Source organism: Lissotriton vulgaris, chromosome 11 (genome assembly GCF_964263255.1).
Source record: "Lissotriton vulgaris chromosome 11, aLisVul1.2, whole genome shotgun sequence".
NCBI lineage: Eukaryota > Metazoa > Chordata > Amphibia > Caudata > Salamandridae > Lissotriton > Lissotriton vulgaris.
In genome coordinates this window covers 759,767,333-759,786,239 of record NC_141699.1, presented here as the reverse complement: position 1 = coordinate 759,786,239, position 18,907 = coordinate 759,767,333, and the positions used below count along the sequence as shown (strand labels likewise).

The window sequence follows — 18,907 nt, the reverse complement described above, 5'->3', positions numbered from 1 at the left end:
CTTTTCTCTCATTCTTCGGCACGTTCTTCAAACACACCTTCGACTTTTAGTTACGCACATCAACACGCACAACAAGCAGCCCACAGACTCTCTTGGAAAAAAACACTTTTTTTAGGCAATCTATTACATGCATGTCAATTGGTATTTGGACATTCTTACGTTGGGTGGTGCTAATTTACACAACAAACATGGCAAACGGGGATTTAAAGCACATTTGTACATTGCATGCCCAGCCCATCTTTCCTACTACGCTATTCCCTCCTTTTTTTAAACATACAGTTCGCACCAATTCACAACATTTAAATAACGACTTTTTACTGCTAAAACAATTATTTAGAACACGCAGGTTTCATACTATAATTCCTACAGCTATACGTATTATTAACTAGCACACCCTTCGTTCCAACACTTTTTTCACACTATCTTGAGCCTATTCCGCTGCTCCCTCCTCAGGCACACACAGATCGAACTACTTCGCCACATCTATAAAGCGCAGTTGCATGAACATTACAAACAAAAACACTACATACACAAATTTGCCACACATCACAACAAATTTACACTACATATCAACACACAGTCACATGCATGCACACTCGTGATCCGACTCTGCTGCTCACGCATTTGGTTCGGGCATCTCACACCACTTTGCCACATCTCTTGAACGATTTGACCTGCTAATTCAATACTAAAGTGCCAATGCTTTGTACAAAGAATAAGGCCATGCCTGCACAGCCTACCGTTCCGACTCTGATGATCCCTCCTTATGGTAACACACAGGGCACACTAATTACAACCATATGTTACTCAAACACAGCACACGTCCCATAACTGCACAGAATCTCGTTCAAAGTCAGCTCCTCCCTCTGCATACGCAGCTCACACAAATTATACCTATCGCAAATGCAATTTACACACAATTGTCCCCTCCCTGCACAGCCTTTCGTTGCTACTCCACTGCTCCATCCTTTGGCACACAAAGCTTATAACACTTTGCCACTTATCAGGAACGTTTATGAAATTAACATAACTGTTTTTTCACTTGCTATGTTCCCACTATAACAAGCCTCATGCTAATTGTGATTTTAAATACCATATGCTTTGCTCGACTTTCTTACAACAGTTGACTCCCACATTTACCATGCATAATGCTATTCATGGATTCTGACTACCAACGTTAAATACTGCCACTGTTTAATTTTGGGGGGGGGGGGATGCTCATAGTGACAATTTAATAGGAAAACAGAGTTAGCGAATTTACTTTCACATTGATCATTTCTCTCGCATGCAAAAGCGCACACACTTTGCCGCTTACTATCCTACCTCACAACTTTCCTTTGTCAGAATGATGCGTTTATAATAATCCATTACAAAAAATAATACCAATTACTTTAACTGGCTCTCTCACTTTCATGCTTCCAATCTTTTGCTTCCTACTTCTCAGGATTTTATCTCAACGCTCATTTCATACAAAAAAAAATATTGATCTCACTTCATTCATTCTCTCTCTACTTCACAAACTGTACTCAGTATGCAGGGCAACAAGCATACAGTCTACACACCACACACTTTCTCACTACAAACTTGCTCATAAAACGAAAAGCAGGCACACACACACACAATCTATTATCATGCCCTCTGTCACACTCTGAGACAAAAGTATACAAAATTTCAAAACTACTATTGCATTCCCTGTTTTGTTTTGGTATTTGACGTGTCATTTCATGTAAATAATATTCTAACAATTCACATTACTCTCATTTCAGATTCATCCATTGAGGTACAATCACCCACAAATCAAGGTAAATAATATTATTGGTTGGAAACAACTATAAATAGTTATTAAATAAGTAATTTGCCTTACTTAAGTGAATAGACTTTAGAGGAATAAAGTAAAGGGAGTAAAAAAAAACATGCATAGATGCTTAAAAGCCAGTTACCATCAAGGTAATACAAGATTTAATAGTACATCTAAAGGGAAGCAATGCTTACCAAATAGTACTTTTGCTATTTTGCACAATGTATGCAAACCAGTTAATACTTGGAACTCCAACGATCTACATTATATCATGGACCTTGGAGATGCTTTATATCTACAAATGCATTCTTTTAACAAAGAAACACTTATGCATCCTGATGATTTGCCAAAATATATAGAGCACAATAATAGGTTTTATTCACTTAGCCTACGCAACCCTTTCTATGGTAATGTCCTTAAACCTTTTGATGAAAACTATCCAGATATTAGCAGTGCATTACATTTAGGGATTTCTAAGTACTGTGGGGTGCTACTTTGTATGACTGTATATGTCATTTCTATTTTTAGAAATATGCAAACATACTATGTATTTGATTCACATAGCAGGGACAATGAAGGCATGCTTCATTCAAATGGAACATGTGTAACTCTAGAAATTAAAACTTTTGAAGCACTTTTGGAATATGTAGTGAATCTAGCCAAAAAAATTAGAAATCCTTCTCAGGATTGCATACCATTTGAATTAACACCAATAGATGTAAAATAAATTTTGAAGCAAACATTCCAAAGAGCACATCGAATGCACAAGAAAAATAGTCATTTAACTCCAGTTAATAAAATCTTTGTACATACTACTCAAGTGACTGACAATTCTATTTTTGAAGGGAGTTTGCTTTATTCGGACGCTTTAGGTACTCTAAGTAAGGGCACTATTAGAAATACGAGTAAGGAAATTCATTTGTCAGGAACAAGTATTTCTATTATGGGGACAAAGAAACAGTCTCTAATAAACAAAGCAAACTTGAGACTTTGTGAACATAGTGCGAAAATATGTGAAAATACTACTGTTGCACTAGGAACCCTTGACAATGTTGGAAATAAAGTGGTTGAAGAAAACAGACCAACTGTAAGTTTACCTCTGGGACAAAAAAGAAATGCAAATAAAGCAAGTTTAGTTTCTATGGACGCTTTAGCAACTCAAAGTAAGGTGACTAATAGCAATACTAGTAAGGAAACTCATTTGCCAAGAACAAGTACTTCTATTCTGGAGACAAATAAACACTCTCAAATCAACTTAGATCACTTTAGCCTTTCAGAACATAGTGTGAAAAAAAGGGAAAAAAAATGTTGCACAAGGAGCCATTGACAATCTTGGAAATAAAGGTGTTGAAGAAAACACACCAAATGTAATGTTAACGCTGGTAGAAAAACGCAAAGCAAATAAACAAATCCATTTAATTATTAATAAATTCCATCGTGAAATATTGCATGGCCCAGAGTATGTTTGTACTATTTGCAACCAGTTGTGGCATAAACAAACAATTAAAAATACTCGCACTGTTTGTGAAACAGAAATGTTTCAAAGGTGTAACATTAGTAGCAAGAAAACAAATTTAATTTGTATGACTTGCTATGCTTACATCAGAAAAGATAAAATACCACCATGTTCAGTTCTAAATGGCATGGCATTTCCAAATGTACCAATTGAATTAGAATTATACGATTTAGAAGAAAGATTAGTTTCTCCTAGGATACCTTTTTTACAAATTCGTAGTTTACCACGCGGATTTCAAAAATCATTATCAGGTGCTGTCGTTAATGTACCTGCAGATGTAATGACAACAGTTACAGTTTTACCAAGGCAAATGAATGATGCCATGACCATCCCAGTAAAATTAAAAAGGAAATTAATGTATAAATCGCACACGCATTATGAAAATATTCGCCCAAACACCGTTAAAAAGGCAGCTACATGGCTAGCAACCAATAGTGTCATGTTTAATGAATATGGTGTGACAATTAACCCAGAATGGCAGTATATACCTCCAGAAATCAACAATGTAAATGATAATTCGGACACAAGCTATTCTTCAGATACATTTGACAACATGGAAGCTGGGAATTTAGATACAATGTTAACAAAGGAAACAATTACCTCTAATAGGGTAAATGTTTTAAGTTTAGCTCCAGCTGAATATAATACACCAAGAGGTTTATATGAGGATAAAGATTCAGAATTTTTGGCTTTCCCTACAATTTATTGTGGGGAACGAAGGCTAACAATAAGGAAAGACATATACCGGTACATTATAGTACTATTTGCCAATGGGAATTAAGAAGTTATGATAGAAGAGTAGCTAAAAGTATGACTAATGTTTTCTTTAAACTTAAAAAATTACATATTAAGCAAATTCAAGGGAAAATTAATATTTCTATACGGAAAAAATATACAGATGGTAAGAATATTACTGCTAAAGACATAAAATATAATATTGAAAATTTGTTCCAGTTTAATGAAGGTTATAAAGTTTTGAAAACTATACGCAGTTCACCTCCTTATTGGGAAAGTTGTAAAAGAGATCTTTTTGCTATGATAAGACAACTTGGAATACCAACTTTTTTCTTGACTTTATCTGCTGCTGAAACAAAATGGCACCATTTAATAAATATATTATTGAGAGTTAAAAACTTAAATGAATGCACAGAAGAGGAATTCAATAACATGTCTTGGGAAACAAAATGTCGATTAATACAAGAAGATCCTATTACATGTGCTAGACAGTTTGACTATCAAGTGAGGAAATTGTTTAATTGTGTTTTGATGAACGGGACAAATCCAATTGGGGAAATAGTTGACTACTTTTACAGAGTCGAATTCCAACAGAGAGGTTCTCCACATATACATGCATTACTATGGGTAAAAAATGCACCCCTCTTTGGTGTGTCGCCATTAGAAGATGTCAATCTTTTTATTGAGCAATATATTCAATGTAATAAGTCAAATGACACTGTTTTACAGCCTTTAATAAATTTACAAAGGCATGGGCACACTAAAAATTGCCGCCGGAAAGAAAAAAGAACATGTAAATATCAATACCCAAAATATCCTATGTCAAAAACTCTCATATTAGAGCCATTGACACTTGAAGGCACAGATAGGCAATGGAAAGATAATCTAAAACGTATCCATGAATCAATGAATAATGCAACTTTTAGCACACTTTCTTTTGATGAATTTTTAGGTGTTATTAAGATGGATAATAAAGAATATATCACTTCGATACAAACTAGTTTAGAACAGCCGACAATTTTTTTAAAAAGAACACCAGATGAATGCTTCATTAATAACTACAATAGTACGATTTTAAAAGCTTGGCGAGCAAACATAGACTTGCAGTTTATACTAGATGCTTATGCTTGTGCGGTCTATATTATTTCATATATCAGCAAATCGCAAAGAGGAATTAGCAAACTTATTGCACAAGCTGCTAAAGAAGTGAAAAACGATAGTAATGTCAAAGAACAACTTAAACACATAGGGAACAAATTCCTCAACTGCATAGAAATTAGTGCTCAAGAAGCAGCATATCTCATTCTTCAGATACCATTACGGAAAAGTTCACGGTCATTTGTATTTATTATTACTAGCCGTCCAGAAAAAAGAACTTATTTAATGCGCGATATGGAAACTATTAATTCGTTGCCAGAAAATTCTACTGACATTCAATGTGAAAATATTATTGCTAAGTACTGCAAGAGGCCCAAAGCATTTGAAATGTGTACTTTAGCTGATTATGCTTCAAATTTTAACTCCGCCAGCAAAAAAAAATATACCAGAGAAATAAATGACTCTGAAGATTTACTTGCTGAAAGAAACTTTTACAGCTCAGATGAGGGAGAAATTGAAATAGAATGTACTGAGGAGGATGTAGGTATGCAGAATATAAATAGCAAGTATGCTTTAAGTAAGCGCAAACGGAGAAAAATTATACGCTTTTGCAGATTTAACAAAGACAAGGAGCCTGAAGAATATTATAGAGAACTATTAATGTTGCACTATCCATGGAGAGAAGAACATAAAATTATCGTTAACAATGACACTTACTTTGAAAGGTATCTACAAGTTAAAAAGGTTGTTGATTCACAAGTTAAAATATATAACCATAATCACGGTGAGGTTAGAAACATTACGAATCAAGAGTGGAATGAAAATATTATATCCCCTCCTCTATCACCTCTATTAATACCAACAGAAAATGTATGTGATGAAGGGAAGAATAAAGAAAATCAACATCTATATGATTTGTCATTAGATTTAGGAATTAGAACAATAACTGAAAAACCAAGCTTAACTAACTCCATTTTACCTGATGATAAATACCAACAGATAATGCACAACTTAACTGCTCAACAACTCAATTTTGTTTACCATCACTTGAATTTGTTAAAAACAAAAAGTACTCCATGCTATACTTTTTACACTGGAGGGGCTGGTGTTGGTAAAAGCTTTCTAATAACTGCACTACATCAAACATTACTACGCTACTATAATACAAAGGCAGGTGAAAATCCTGATAATATACATGTCTTACTTACTGCTCCAACAGGCAAAGCAGCACATAATATTCAAGGGCAAACATTGCATAGTACATTCAAAATTCCAGTCTCACAAAGTTTTAATTATAAACCACTAAGTCATGAAAATAGAACTTCTCTTCAAATGCAAATTATGCATGTTAAGGTTCTGATTATAGATGAAATTTCGATGGTGGGTCAAAATATGTTTAATTTTATACATAACAGACTACAAGAAATAAAGTCGTCAAATGAACCATTTGGAGGAATTTCAATTATAGCTATTGGTGACTTTTACCAATTGAAACCTGTTTGTGACAGATACATTTTTCAGGATTCTAATCATTTGTATGGCCCTTTAAGTATTAACTTATGGAAAGAACATTTTAAACTATTTGAATTAACGAAGATTATGCGTCAAAAAGAAGATCTACAATTTGCAGAACTACTAAACAGATTAAGAGAAGGGAAGCATACTAAAGAAGATATTCTAATAATTAAGCAAAGACAAATGCCACCTGATGAGAGTCTCTTAGAAACAATCCCATACATTATTTCTACTAATGTTGAAGTAAATGAAATTAACAGAATTGTTTTGGATAAACATAGCAAGGATTATCCAGTGTATATAACAGTAACTAACGATACTGTGAGTTCAGATGTTTCAGAAAATGTCAAAAAAACTATACTAAAGCAATTGCCTAAGGATCCAACAAAAACTATGGGACTTGCACATACATTACACATTGCTTTACAGCTCCGTTATGATTTAACTTGCAATGTGGATGTAAATGATGGTTTAACAAATGGCGCAACTGGTATAGTCCAATTTGTTGACATTATTAACAATACTCCATTTCTAGTTTGGGTATCATTTGACAATATTAGTGTTGGGCAAAAAGCAAGGCAAGAATATAAGCATTTATATCATGCACAAATAGAAAAGTCATGGACACCAATACATGCTATAGCTAGACATTTTCAATACACTAAGAAATTTATTACTGTTATACGCAAACAATTTCCTTTACGACAAGCATCAGCACGTACTATACATCGCACACAAGGGGACAATATCGAACCACTTTATATACACTTTAATAACAGCAAAATTCATCATTTACATTATGTTGCTATAAGCAGAGCTAAATGTATACAGAACATATACGTTCAAAATTTTGATGAAACTAAAATTCTAATACACCCAAAAGTTAATGAGGAAATGGAAAGATTAAGGACCGAAATGCTACTTGAAATCACTATCCCACAATTAGATACATACAAAACACATTTCAATATTATAACACACAATATACGATCACTTCAGAAGCATTTCACATCAATGATAGCTGATAGTAACATAATGCAAGCAGACATTATTTGCTTAACTGAGATCAACACAACAAGGAACTCAACTGTAAATGATTTTAATGTAGAACAATATGAGCATATGATATTTGATAAATTTCATACATACAACACTAACCATGGAATGATACTCTACTACAAGAAAGATCTTAGGATATTACCTATTTATGAAACATACCAAGGGATAGACATTTTACATTTTATATTACAGATTCATTCCACAGATTACCTTATTATTATAGTCTACAAACCACCACATAAACTTATTACAGATCTTTTAGAAATTATTACCAGTATCACTAATTTTTACCAGAACACAAATTCATCATTATGGGAGATTTCAATGTGGATGTCTCTCAAAGCAATTCACAAACTAACAAACTAATTGGGTTCTTTGAGAGTAAGTTGCAATGTACACAACTTATAGACACTTACACAACAGACTACCAATCGATCTTAGATCATATATATACCAATTACATACTTCAAAGTTATGGTACATTAGAATGCTATTACAGTGATCATAAAGCACTATGGATTTGTATTTAACATTGGTTGTAACCTATATTTCTATTTCAGATGTTGACTAGTGAAGAAATCGCTAACATTACCACCAATGACAACAAACCGTATGAAAAACCCATCAGAGTTAATCTGATCAAGTGCTCAAGTAAAACAAATTACAAGAACGCCAAACAAGAAAATAAAGTTCTATTTCATTTGGCTCTGGCAGATAAAACTGGAACAATTAAAGCAACGTGCTACCAGGAAAGTTTATATCAGCAGACACAAAACACCTGTGGACTACTTATACGCAATTTTATAATCAAAAACAACACAATTCTGATTACTAAGCAAAGCAAAGTTACAAAATTTCCTGCAATGACTATAACTCAAGCGCTCATTCAACAAGCTGAAAACATTTTGCAGCCTCCTGCACCATCTGCTTCTCCAATAAAAGAAATAAAGCGTGCAACTGTGAGAAGTCTTATGACAGTGTGTGGGACCATTTCAGAAGTAAGTTGAGGTCATTTGTACTGTTGGTCTCGCTGCTTGAGTTGTCACTTTCTGTGTGTGGTGTTGTCTGTGCCATTGACAATATGTATTTGGCCATTATCAGTGTGTGTGTGTGTGTGTGTGTACTATTTGATGCTTAGATGTTCTTTAATTTAGAGTGGGTGCAGTTGTGTGTGTGGTCTCTGTAACACATTACATATGCTGTTATGTTTATGAGGGTTTCTATCCATCATAAATGATCTGTACAGCAGCCAAATAAGAACAATTAACACTGTGTAAATAGGTGGGCTAAATCTACACTGCATTTATAAAGGTTAAGTTGATAGGTGTTTAAAGAAGAGCGCCAAACTGAGACATCAAAGTTCAATTTTTTTTACATAATTGGGAACAACACCGTAAAATTGAAAAGAGCAATAGCCCTTAATTATTATGTCTTCAATGCTTGGACAATTATTACGTATGACTTCAGTGCTTTTAAATTTTTAACACAAATATTTTTTTTTAGGAAGAGGAAAGTAAACTTGTGCTCATCAATGGACAAAATACGCCAATAAAATCTATTACGTTAAAAGATGCCACTGATGACATAAAAGTCACATTATGGAGAGAGGCTACTCTATTCTCTATAAACATTGGGGAATATGTGATGTTAACTCATGTCACAGTACATGAATTTAATGGACAGAAAATATTGAACACGACAAGGCACAGCAAATTAAAAGTAAGGAACACACGCTCTCTCACGCACCCCTTACTCTATCACTTCAACACACACACACTCTCTTTAAAAACACACTGTTTAACGATCCAACACACTATCTCTATACCACACACTATCTCTATACAAGACTCTCTCTGTACAACACGCTCTCTCTACAGCCTCTCTCTACAACAGCCTCTCTCTACAACACGCTCTCTCTACAGCCTCTCTACAACACACTCTCTCTACAACACGCTCTCTCTACAACACTCTCTCCACTCTCTCTCTACAACACTCTCTCTCTAAAACAGCCTCTCTCTAAAACAGCCTCTCTCTAAAACAGCCTCTCTCTAAAACCACGCTCTCTCTACAACACGCTCTCTCTACAACACGCTCTCTCTACAACACGCGCTCTCTACAACACGCTCTCTCTACAACACCCTCTCTCTACAACACGCTCTCTCTACAACACGCTCTCTCTAAAACCACGCTCTCTCTACAACACGCTCTCTCTACAACACGCTCTCTCTACAACACACTCTCTCTCCAACACGCTCTCTCTCCAACACGCTCTCTCTACAACACGCTCACTCTACAACACGCTCTCTCTACAACACGCTCTCTCTACAACACGCTCTCTCTACAACACTCGCTCTCTCTACAACACTCGCTCTCTCTACAACACTCGCTCTCTCTACAACACTCGCTCTCTACAACACTCGCTCTCTACAACACAAGCTCTCTCTACAACAAGCTCTCTCTACAACACGCTCTCTCTACAACACGCTCTCTCTACAACACTCTCTCTCTACAACACTCTCTCTCTAAAACACTCTCTCTCTAAAACACTCTCTCTCTACAACAGCCTGTCTCTACAACAGCCTCTCTCTACAACAGCCTCTCTCTACAACAGCCTCTCTCTACAACTGCCTCTCTCTACAACTGCCTCTCTCTACAACTGCCTCTCTCTACAACAGCCTCTCTCTACAGCAGCCTCTCTCTACAGCAGCCTCTCTCTACAGCAGCCTCTCTCTACAGCAGCCTCTCTCTACAACAGCCTCTCTCTACAACAGCCTCTCTCTACAACTGCCTCTCTCTACAACTGCCTCTCTACAACACTCTCTCTGAGACACACTGTAACATTTATGTGGAAAAAAATTAACTATGTTTTTATTTACTACAACAGGTAACAACACCACCACAAGAAAATATTGACGTCGAAATATATGGAGTGGAAAGCACAAACGGAGATTGGAGCACCATAACAACAAAAATAACAAACACAGATATTTACCAATGGATGGACGTACAAAATCAAACACTTATACAGTGGTTTATGTTGGACGAAGAGGTGGATGACATTGGTGAAGCACTAATTCATTATTTGCCTCAAACATGTGAGGTTATATTTTGTAATGGCAAAATTACTAAAATTGTGAAAGAAAAGTCTGAGGAAGATTTAAGTTAATAAGTAACAATCCTTACAAAAAAAATTGTACAAAGTCCAATAAATAAATATTGTTTTGTGTTTACTGAAAATAAATATACTAATTTGAACATATCCAGTAGCATGGCCATTTTCGTTCGGGGTGGGTATATTTTTTTCAAACAATGTTAAATGTACCACTACAACATACATAACAATAGCTGTTGCAGCTACATTTCGCAAACCACACTAACTATACAAGAGTGATGCTGTGTGGGTGCTCAATAGTACTGTGGGGGTGCAGAGTGGTAATGTGGTGTTGCTGCGTGTTGCATTGGTGGTGCTCAGTGATGCTGTTGTTGTCAGAAGTGCTACTGTTGTGGTGCTGAGTTATGCTGTGGTGGTAATAAGTTAACACCAACACAGCACCACTCATCAACAGCGCAGCACCACTCATCATCACAACTGCATTACTCAGCACCACACTAACATCACTCGGCAACACACCAGCATCACTCTACACCACCACAACAGCATCATTCACCAACAACAAACTATCACTCTACAACGACACAGCACCACTCATCACCACAACACCATTACTCAGCAGACAAACGTCACACAAACAGAACATGTACGCTTTCACCAGGCACACACACCAACAGCTATCAATGCACGGTGTCACAAGGCATACACACACACCAACAGCCATCAGTGCATGCTTTCACCAGGCATACACACACACACACAGCATTAGTGCACGCTTTCACCACAGATTTTAACATAGCTTACACAATTCCAGCTATAAAAGCATGCTATTTTGCTGTTAAATACTGCGGTAGTGTGGATTAATAAGACTGTTGTTGTGATAAATACGTCTGTGGTGGGGCAGAGTCATGCTGTGTTGGTGCTCAATGGTACTGTGGGGGTGCAGAGTGATCATGTGGTGTTGCTGCGTGTTGCATTGGTGGAGCTCAGTGATGCAGTTGTTGGAGCATAACTCAGCAGACAAACGTCACACAAACAATACATGTTTTCACCACCACAGCACAACTCATAACCACAACAGCATTACTCAGCAGACAAATGTCACACAAACAGAACATGTACGCTTTCAACAGGCACACACACTAACAGCTATCAATGCACGCTTTCAATAGGCATACACCCACACTAACAGCCATCAGTCCACGCTTTCAACAGTCACACCCCACCGCCCGTAAGTGCACGCTTTCTACACATTTTTTAACGGACCACACACAATTACAGCTATAAAACTATGCTTTGGTGCTGTAGAGTACTGCAGTACTATGTATGAATGACACTGTTGGTGTGGTAAATACGGCTGTGGTGGTGCAGAGTGATGCTGTTGTTAGGAGAAGTGCTACTGTTGTGGTGCAGAGTTATGCTGTGGTGGTAATCATTGAACACCAACACAGCACCACTCATCACCAGCACAGCAACACTCATCACAACAACAGCATTACTAAGCACCACACTAACAACACTCAGCAACACACCAGCATCACTCTATACCACCACAACAGCATCATTCAGCAACAACACACTATCACACTACAACAACACAGCAGCACTATCACCACCACAGCACCACTCATCACCACAACAGCATTACTCAGCAGACAAACGTCACACAAACAGAACATGTACGCTTTCAACAGGCACCCACAACAACAGCTATCAATGGACGCTTTCACCAGGCGTACACACACACCAACAGTAATCAGTGCATGCTTTCACCAGGCATACACACACACACACACAGACAGCAGTACACACTTTCAACAGGCATACACACCACCGGCCGTAAGTGCACGCTTTCAACACAGATTCTAACATAGCAGACACAATTACATGTATAAAAGCATGCTATTTTAAAGTTCAGTACTGCTGTAGTATGTATGAATGAAACTGTTGGTGTGCTAAATACGACTGTGGTGGTGCAGAGTGATGCTGTGTTGTTGCTCAATGGTACCGTGGGGGTGCAGAATGATAATGTGGTCTTGCTGGGTGTTGCATTGGTGGAGCCCAGTGATGCCGTTGTTGGGAGAAGTGCTACTGTTGTGGTGCTACGTTATGCTGTGGTGGTAATCATTGAACAGAGAAAAACGGTTAACAGTCCCTGTTTATTGTCTAGCGGATTAGATTCGCTAAGGTTGCCATTACTAGAAAGGAGCTATAATTACAATAGGGTCAAACCAATCTACATTAGAGACACATTCGAGGCAGAGTGGACAACTGAAACAACCAATAAGACCTTAAGTAAATATATCAAACAACCAACTTTTATATAAAAAAAATTTTGCAAAATTTATTTGTACCTCCCAACTGGGTTACAATCTAAAGAAAAATGATGACGCAAGTTTAAAAACAGTTTAAAACAACAACCAGCAGTGGTAGTGCAATAAATCTCATAAACAGTCAAAGTTAAAAACAGTCGACGCGGCGTTTCGGTGCTTTTTGGTTCTGGACACCTTCTTCAGGACATTAAAACATTTGACTCCAAATCTATAAATCAAGAAAATATATTCAGTGTCTTGTAAAAAGTTTCATCAGGTAGTCACTCTTGCCTAACTAATACTATTCATGATTTAGATATTGAGCATGTCGAATTCCTTTAATAATACTTATTTGCGTTCGCCCTAAGCTGAGATAAGTAATTTAGCAGATAGTCATAAGTTATTTCTATGGACTATCATTACAGATGTACTATTTACCTAAACCACGCCTCTGTCAGTTAAGTCGTATATTCTCTATGGCGTGTCATTTCAGATGCAGTATCTACTCATTCATCGCTTATAGTCGTTGGAACCCATAATAAGGCACATACCTGTGATTTCGACAAAAGTTTTTTATATATAAACGTTTCGAGGTGATTTCCAATCTTATAAGAAATATCTCTGGAATTTCATGTTTCCATTCGTCTAAATAAACACAAAGGTATGACAATGCTCAGTGTCATGATTTTATGCCTTCAAGCATGTCTATCAAAAATATTAAAAACAGAATTTACCTATGTTCACAGAGTTAGATGTTTCTGTATGCACGGAGGGGCCATCGATAGTTGTACGAGAGAGGTAAGTTTCTCTAGATCTAAGTAGAGAGTCATATTTTATATATATTATTCTTAAATGTTATACAGATACCTCACTATTGCACTTTTCATCATATAATTAATAGTGTACTAACCTGGTTTGGCATATTGTAGGCACTCAATAAACTCTGGGCTTCAATGGCAAAGAGTGAATATAGATAATTTTCAAAACCTCTTTTGATAATTAGAGGAAGAAATCTGTAAAAATATATAAAAATATAATGCAGATTTTCATTTGATGATCTCAGGTGGAGAGGTTAGAGTACTATGTTTTTAAGTGGGTAGCAGTACGAACATTAACCATTTTGCTGAAAGGTATACAGTAAGAGATATGCATTATGGTGTCTGTTGTTAACCTTCACCTATTGTAATAGGTAAAGTGCAGTGCTGCTTGGTTATACTGTTTGTTATCATATATAAAACATTCAGTATGGTAATCGTTGAACACCAACACAGCACCACTCATCACCAGCACAGCACCACTCATCACAACAACAGCATTAGTAAGCACCACACTAACATCACTCAGCAACACACCAGCATCACTCTACACCACCACAACAGCATCATTCAGCAACAACACACTATCACACTACAACGACACAGCAGCACTTAGCACCACAGCACCACTCATCACAACAACAGCGTTACTCAAACACAAACAGAACATGTACGCTTTCAACAGGCACACACACCAACACCTATCAATGGACGCTTTCACCAGGCGTACACACACACGAACAGTCATCAGTGCATGCTTTCACCAGGCATACACACACACACACACACACACACAGACAGCAGTCCACGCTTTCAACAGGCATACACACCACCGGCCGTAAGTGCACGCTTTCAACACAGATTTTTACATAGCAAACACAATTACAGGTATAAAAAAAAGCTATTTTGATGTTCAGTAATGCTGTAGTATGTATGAATGAGACTGTTGGTGTGCTAAATACGGCTGTGGTGGTGCAGAGTGATGCTGTGATGTTGCTCAATGGTACAGTGAGGGTGCAGAATGATAATGTGGTCTTGCTGGGTGTTGCATTGGTGGAGCCCAGTGATGCCGTTGTTGGGAGAAGTGCTACTGTTGTGGTGCTACGTTATGCTGTGGTGGTAATCATTGAACAGAGAAAAACGGTTAACAGTCCCTGTTTATTGTCTAGCGGATTAGATTCGCTAAGGTTGCCATTACTAGAAAGGAGCTATAATTACAATAGGGTCAAACCAATCTACATTAGAGACACATTCGAGGCAGAGTGGACAACTGAAACAACCAATAAGACCTTAAGTAAATATATCAAACAACCAACTTTTATATAAAAAAATTTTTGCAAAATTTATTTGTACCTCCCAACTGGGTTACAATCTAAAGAAAAATGATGACGCAAGTTTAAAAACAGTTTAAAACAACAACCAGCAGTGGTAGTGCAATAAATCTCATAAACAGTCAAAGTTAAAAACAGTCGACGCGGCGTTTCGGTGCTTTTTGGTTCTGGACACCTTCTTCAGGACATTAAAACATTTGACTCCAAATCTATAAATCAAGAAAATATATTCAGTGTCTTGTAAAAAGTTTCATCAGGTAGTCACTCTTGCCTAACTAATACTATTCATGATTTAGATATTGAGCATGTCGAATTCCTTTAATAATACTTATTTGCGTTCGCCCTAAGCTGAGATAAGTAATTTAGCAGATAGTCATAAGTTATTTCTATGGACTATCATTACAGATGTACTATTTACCTAAACCACGCCTCTGTCAGTTAAGTCGTATATTCTCTATGGCGTGTCATTTCAGATGCAGTATCTACTCATTCATCGCTTATAGTCGTTGGAACCCATAATAAGGCACATACCTGTGATTTCGACAAAAGTTTTTTATATATAAACGTTTCGAGGTGATTTCCAATCTTATAAGAAATATCTCTGGAATTTCATGTTTCCATTCGTCTAAATAAACACAAAGGTATGACAATGCTCAGTGTCATGATTTTATGCCTTCAAGCATGTCTATCAAAAATATTAAAAACAGAATTTACCTATGTTCACAGAGTTAGATGTTTCTGTATGCACGGAGGGGCCATCGATAGTTGTACGAGAGAGGTAAGTTTCTCTAGATCTAAGTAGAGAGTCATATTTTATATATATTATTCTTAAATGTTATACAGATACCTCACTATTGCACTTTTCATCATATAATTAATAGTGTACTAACCTGGTTTGGCATATTGTAGGCACTCAATAAACTCTGGGCTTCAATGGCAAAGAGTGAATATAGATAATTTTCAAAACCTCTTTTGATAATTAGAGGAAGAAATCTGTAAAAATATATAAAAATATAATGCAGATTTTCATTTGATGATCTCAGGTGGAGAGGTTAGAGTACTATGTTTTTAAGTGGGTAGCAGTACGAACATTAACCATTTTGCTGAAAGGTATACAGTAAGAGATATGCATTATGGTGTCTGTTGTTAACCTTCACCTATTGTAATAGGTAAAGTGCAGTGCTGCTTGGTTATACTGTTTGTTATCATATATAAAACATTCAGTATGGTAATCGTTGAACACCAACACAGCACCACTCATCACCAGCACAGCACCACTCATCACAACAACAGCATTAGTAAGCACCACACTAACATCACTCAGCAACACACCAGCATCACTCTACACCACCACAACAGCATCATTCAGCAACAACACACTATCACACTACAACGACACAGCAGCACTTAGCACCACAGCACCACTCATCACAACAACAGCGTTACTCAAACACAAACAGAACATGTACGCTTTCAACAGGCACACACACCAACACCTATCAATGGACGCTTTCACCAGGCGTACACACACACGAACAGTCATCAGTGCATGCTTTCACCAGGCATACACACACACACACACACACACACAGACAGCAGTCCACGCTTTCAACAGGCATACACACCACCGGCCGTAAGTGCACGCTTTCAACACAGATTTTTACATAGCAAACACAATTACAGGTATAAAAAAAAGCTATTTTGATGTTCAGTAATGCTGTAGTATGTATGAATGAGACTGTTGGTGTGCTAAATACGGCTGTGGTGGTGCAGAGTGATGCTGTGATGTTGCTCAATGGTACAGTGAGGGTGCAGAATGATAATGTGGTCTTGCTGCGTGTTGCATTGGTGGAGCCCAGTGATGCCGTTGTTGAGAGAAATGCTACTATTATGGTGATGAGTTATGCTGTGGTGGTAATCATTGAACACCAACACAGCACCTCTCATCACCAGTACAGCACCACTCATCACAACAACAGCATTACTCAGCACCACACTAACATCACTCGGCAACACACCTGCATCACTCTACACCACCACAACAGCATCATTCAGCAACAACACACTATCACTCTACAACGACACAGCTGCACTCATCACCACCACAGCACGACTCATAACCACAACAGCATTACTCAGCAGACAAACATCACACAAACAAAACATGTACGCTTTCACCGGGCACACACACCAACAGCTATCAATGCACGCTTTCAATAGGCATACACCCACACTAACAGACATCAGTCCACGCTTTCAACAGTCACACACACCACCGGCTGTAAGTGCACGCTTTCTACACATTTTTTAACGTAGCACACACAATTACAGCTATAAAAGCATGCTTTGGTGCTGTACAGTACTGCAGTAGTATGTATGAATGAGACTGTTGGTGTGCTAAATACGGCTCTGGTGGTGCAGAGTGATGCTGTGTTGTTGCTCAATGGTACTGTGGGGGTGAAGAATGATAATGTGCTATTGCTGTGTGTTGCATTGCTGGAGCTCAGTGATGCTGTTGTTGGGAGAAGTGCTACTGTTGTGGTGCAGAGTTATGCTGTGGTGGTAATCATTGAATACAACTCTACAACGACACTGCTGCACTCATCACCACCACTCATCACCACTACAACATTACTCACCAGACAAACGTCACAGAAACAGAACATAAACAGTGCATACATACTACGTATAAAAAAAAATTAATGTGAGAAAACAAAGGAGAATGCAGAGCGGCGAGACAAAACACGTACGGCAAAACACAAGAGAAAAAGAGCCAACAGCGACATAAAAAAAAAAACCAGGATGCGAGCTCAGACGGAAGTAGACTACAGGACCCGCATACCAGAACGACACGCGCAAACATAACTCAATGCATGGCGAAGAGACGAACTAAATAGCAGCCATTGATAGCATCAAAAAGCACACTCACAATAAACGAGCCGGACACAAGCCAAGTGCGAGCAAACGAAGACACATAACAATAATTACATTCACATCACAAAAAAAAAATTCGTAGCCAAAAGTGTAAAAACTCACAAAGGCACTCTTTAATGATATTAAAAAAAATAGTAATTACCTGTCGATCGTAGCAGCTCATTCAGTGAAATGTACAGATTAAAACAAACAACACACAAAGAGAACATAAACAGTGCATACATAATACGTTTAACTAAAACAATAAAAAACAGCAACAAAAAAATGCCAAAAGCATAGCGGCGAGACAAGCCACATACGGGTCGAACACCACCCAAAGACAAGCCAAGTACGAGATAAAATAAAAAAAAAAGAGTGCGACCTCAGGCGAAACGAAACTACAGGAACAGCATACCAGGACGACACTAGCAAACATGAATCAATGCATGGCGAACAGACAACTTCAATACGAGCCAGTGATAGCATAAATAAGAAGAAACGACCCAGACACAAGGCAAGTGCGACCGAAAAATATGCAAACTCCATAATTACATTACATTCACAGCAATGAAAACGTATACAATTTTGAGTAACAAAAACCAAAGGCACTCTTTAAATATATTTATTCAAAAAGGCAATTACCTGTCGATCGTAGCAGCTCAGTCACTGAAGTATAGAGATCAGAAAAACTACACACAAACAG

The 18,907-nt window shown here is 37.4% G+C and overlaps 1 protein-coding gene across 1 annotated transcript; it reads left to right on the top strand.

Annotated features, from left to right (window-relative positions):
* Window positions 1-8,415: 8,415 nt before the first annotated feature.
* On the top strand, window positions 8,416-10,887 carry LOC147683471 (uncharacterized). Its single transcript, XM_086944855.1, has 3 exons — window positions 8,416-8,719; window positions 9,225-9,440; window positions 10,606-10,887. Exons 1-3 carry the CDS (start codon window positions 8,585-8,587, stop codon window positions 10,885-10,887), a joined length of 633 nt encoding a protein of 210 aa, XP_086800981.1. The 5' UTR covers window positions 8,416-8,584.
* The last annotated feature ends 8,020 nt before the right edge of the window (window positions 10,888-18,907 follow it).

What these genes read in the sequence shown, in the direction of transcription:
- LOC147683471 (XM_086944855.1), top strand. Translation starts at nt 8,585, where the DNA reads ATGACTATAACTCAAGCGCTCATTCAACAAGCTGAAAACATTTTGCAG. An exon ending in TGTGTGGGACCATTTCAGAA is followed by an intron (nt 8,720 to 9,224) that starts GTAAGTTGAGGT and finishes ATTTTTTTTTAG; the next exon opens with GAAGAGGAAAGTAAACTTGT. An exon ending in CAAGGCACAGCAAATTAAAA is followed by an intron (nt 9,441 to 10,605) that starts GTAAGGAACACA and finishes TTACTACAACAG; the next exon opens with GTAACAACACCACCACAAGA.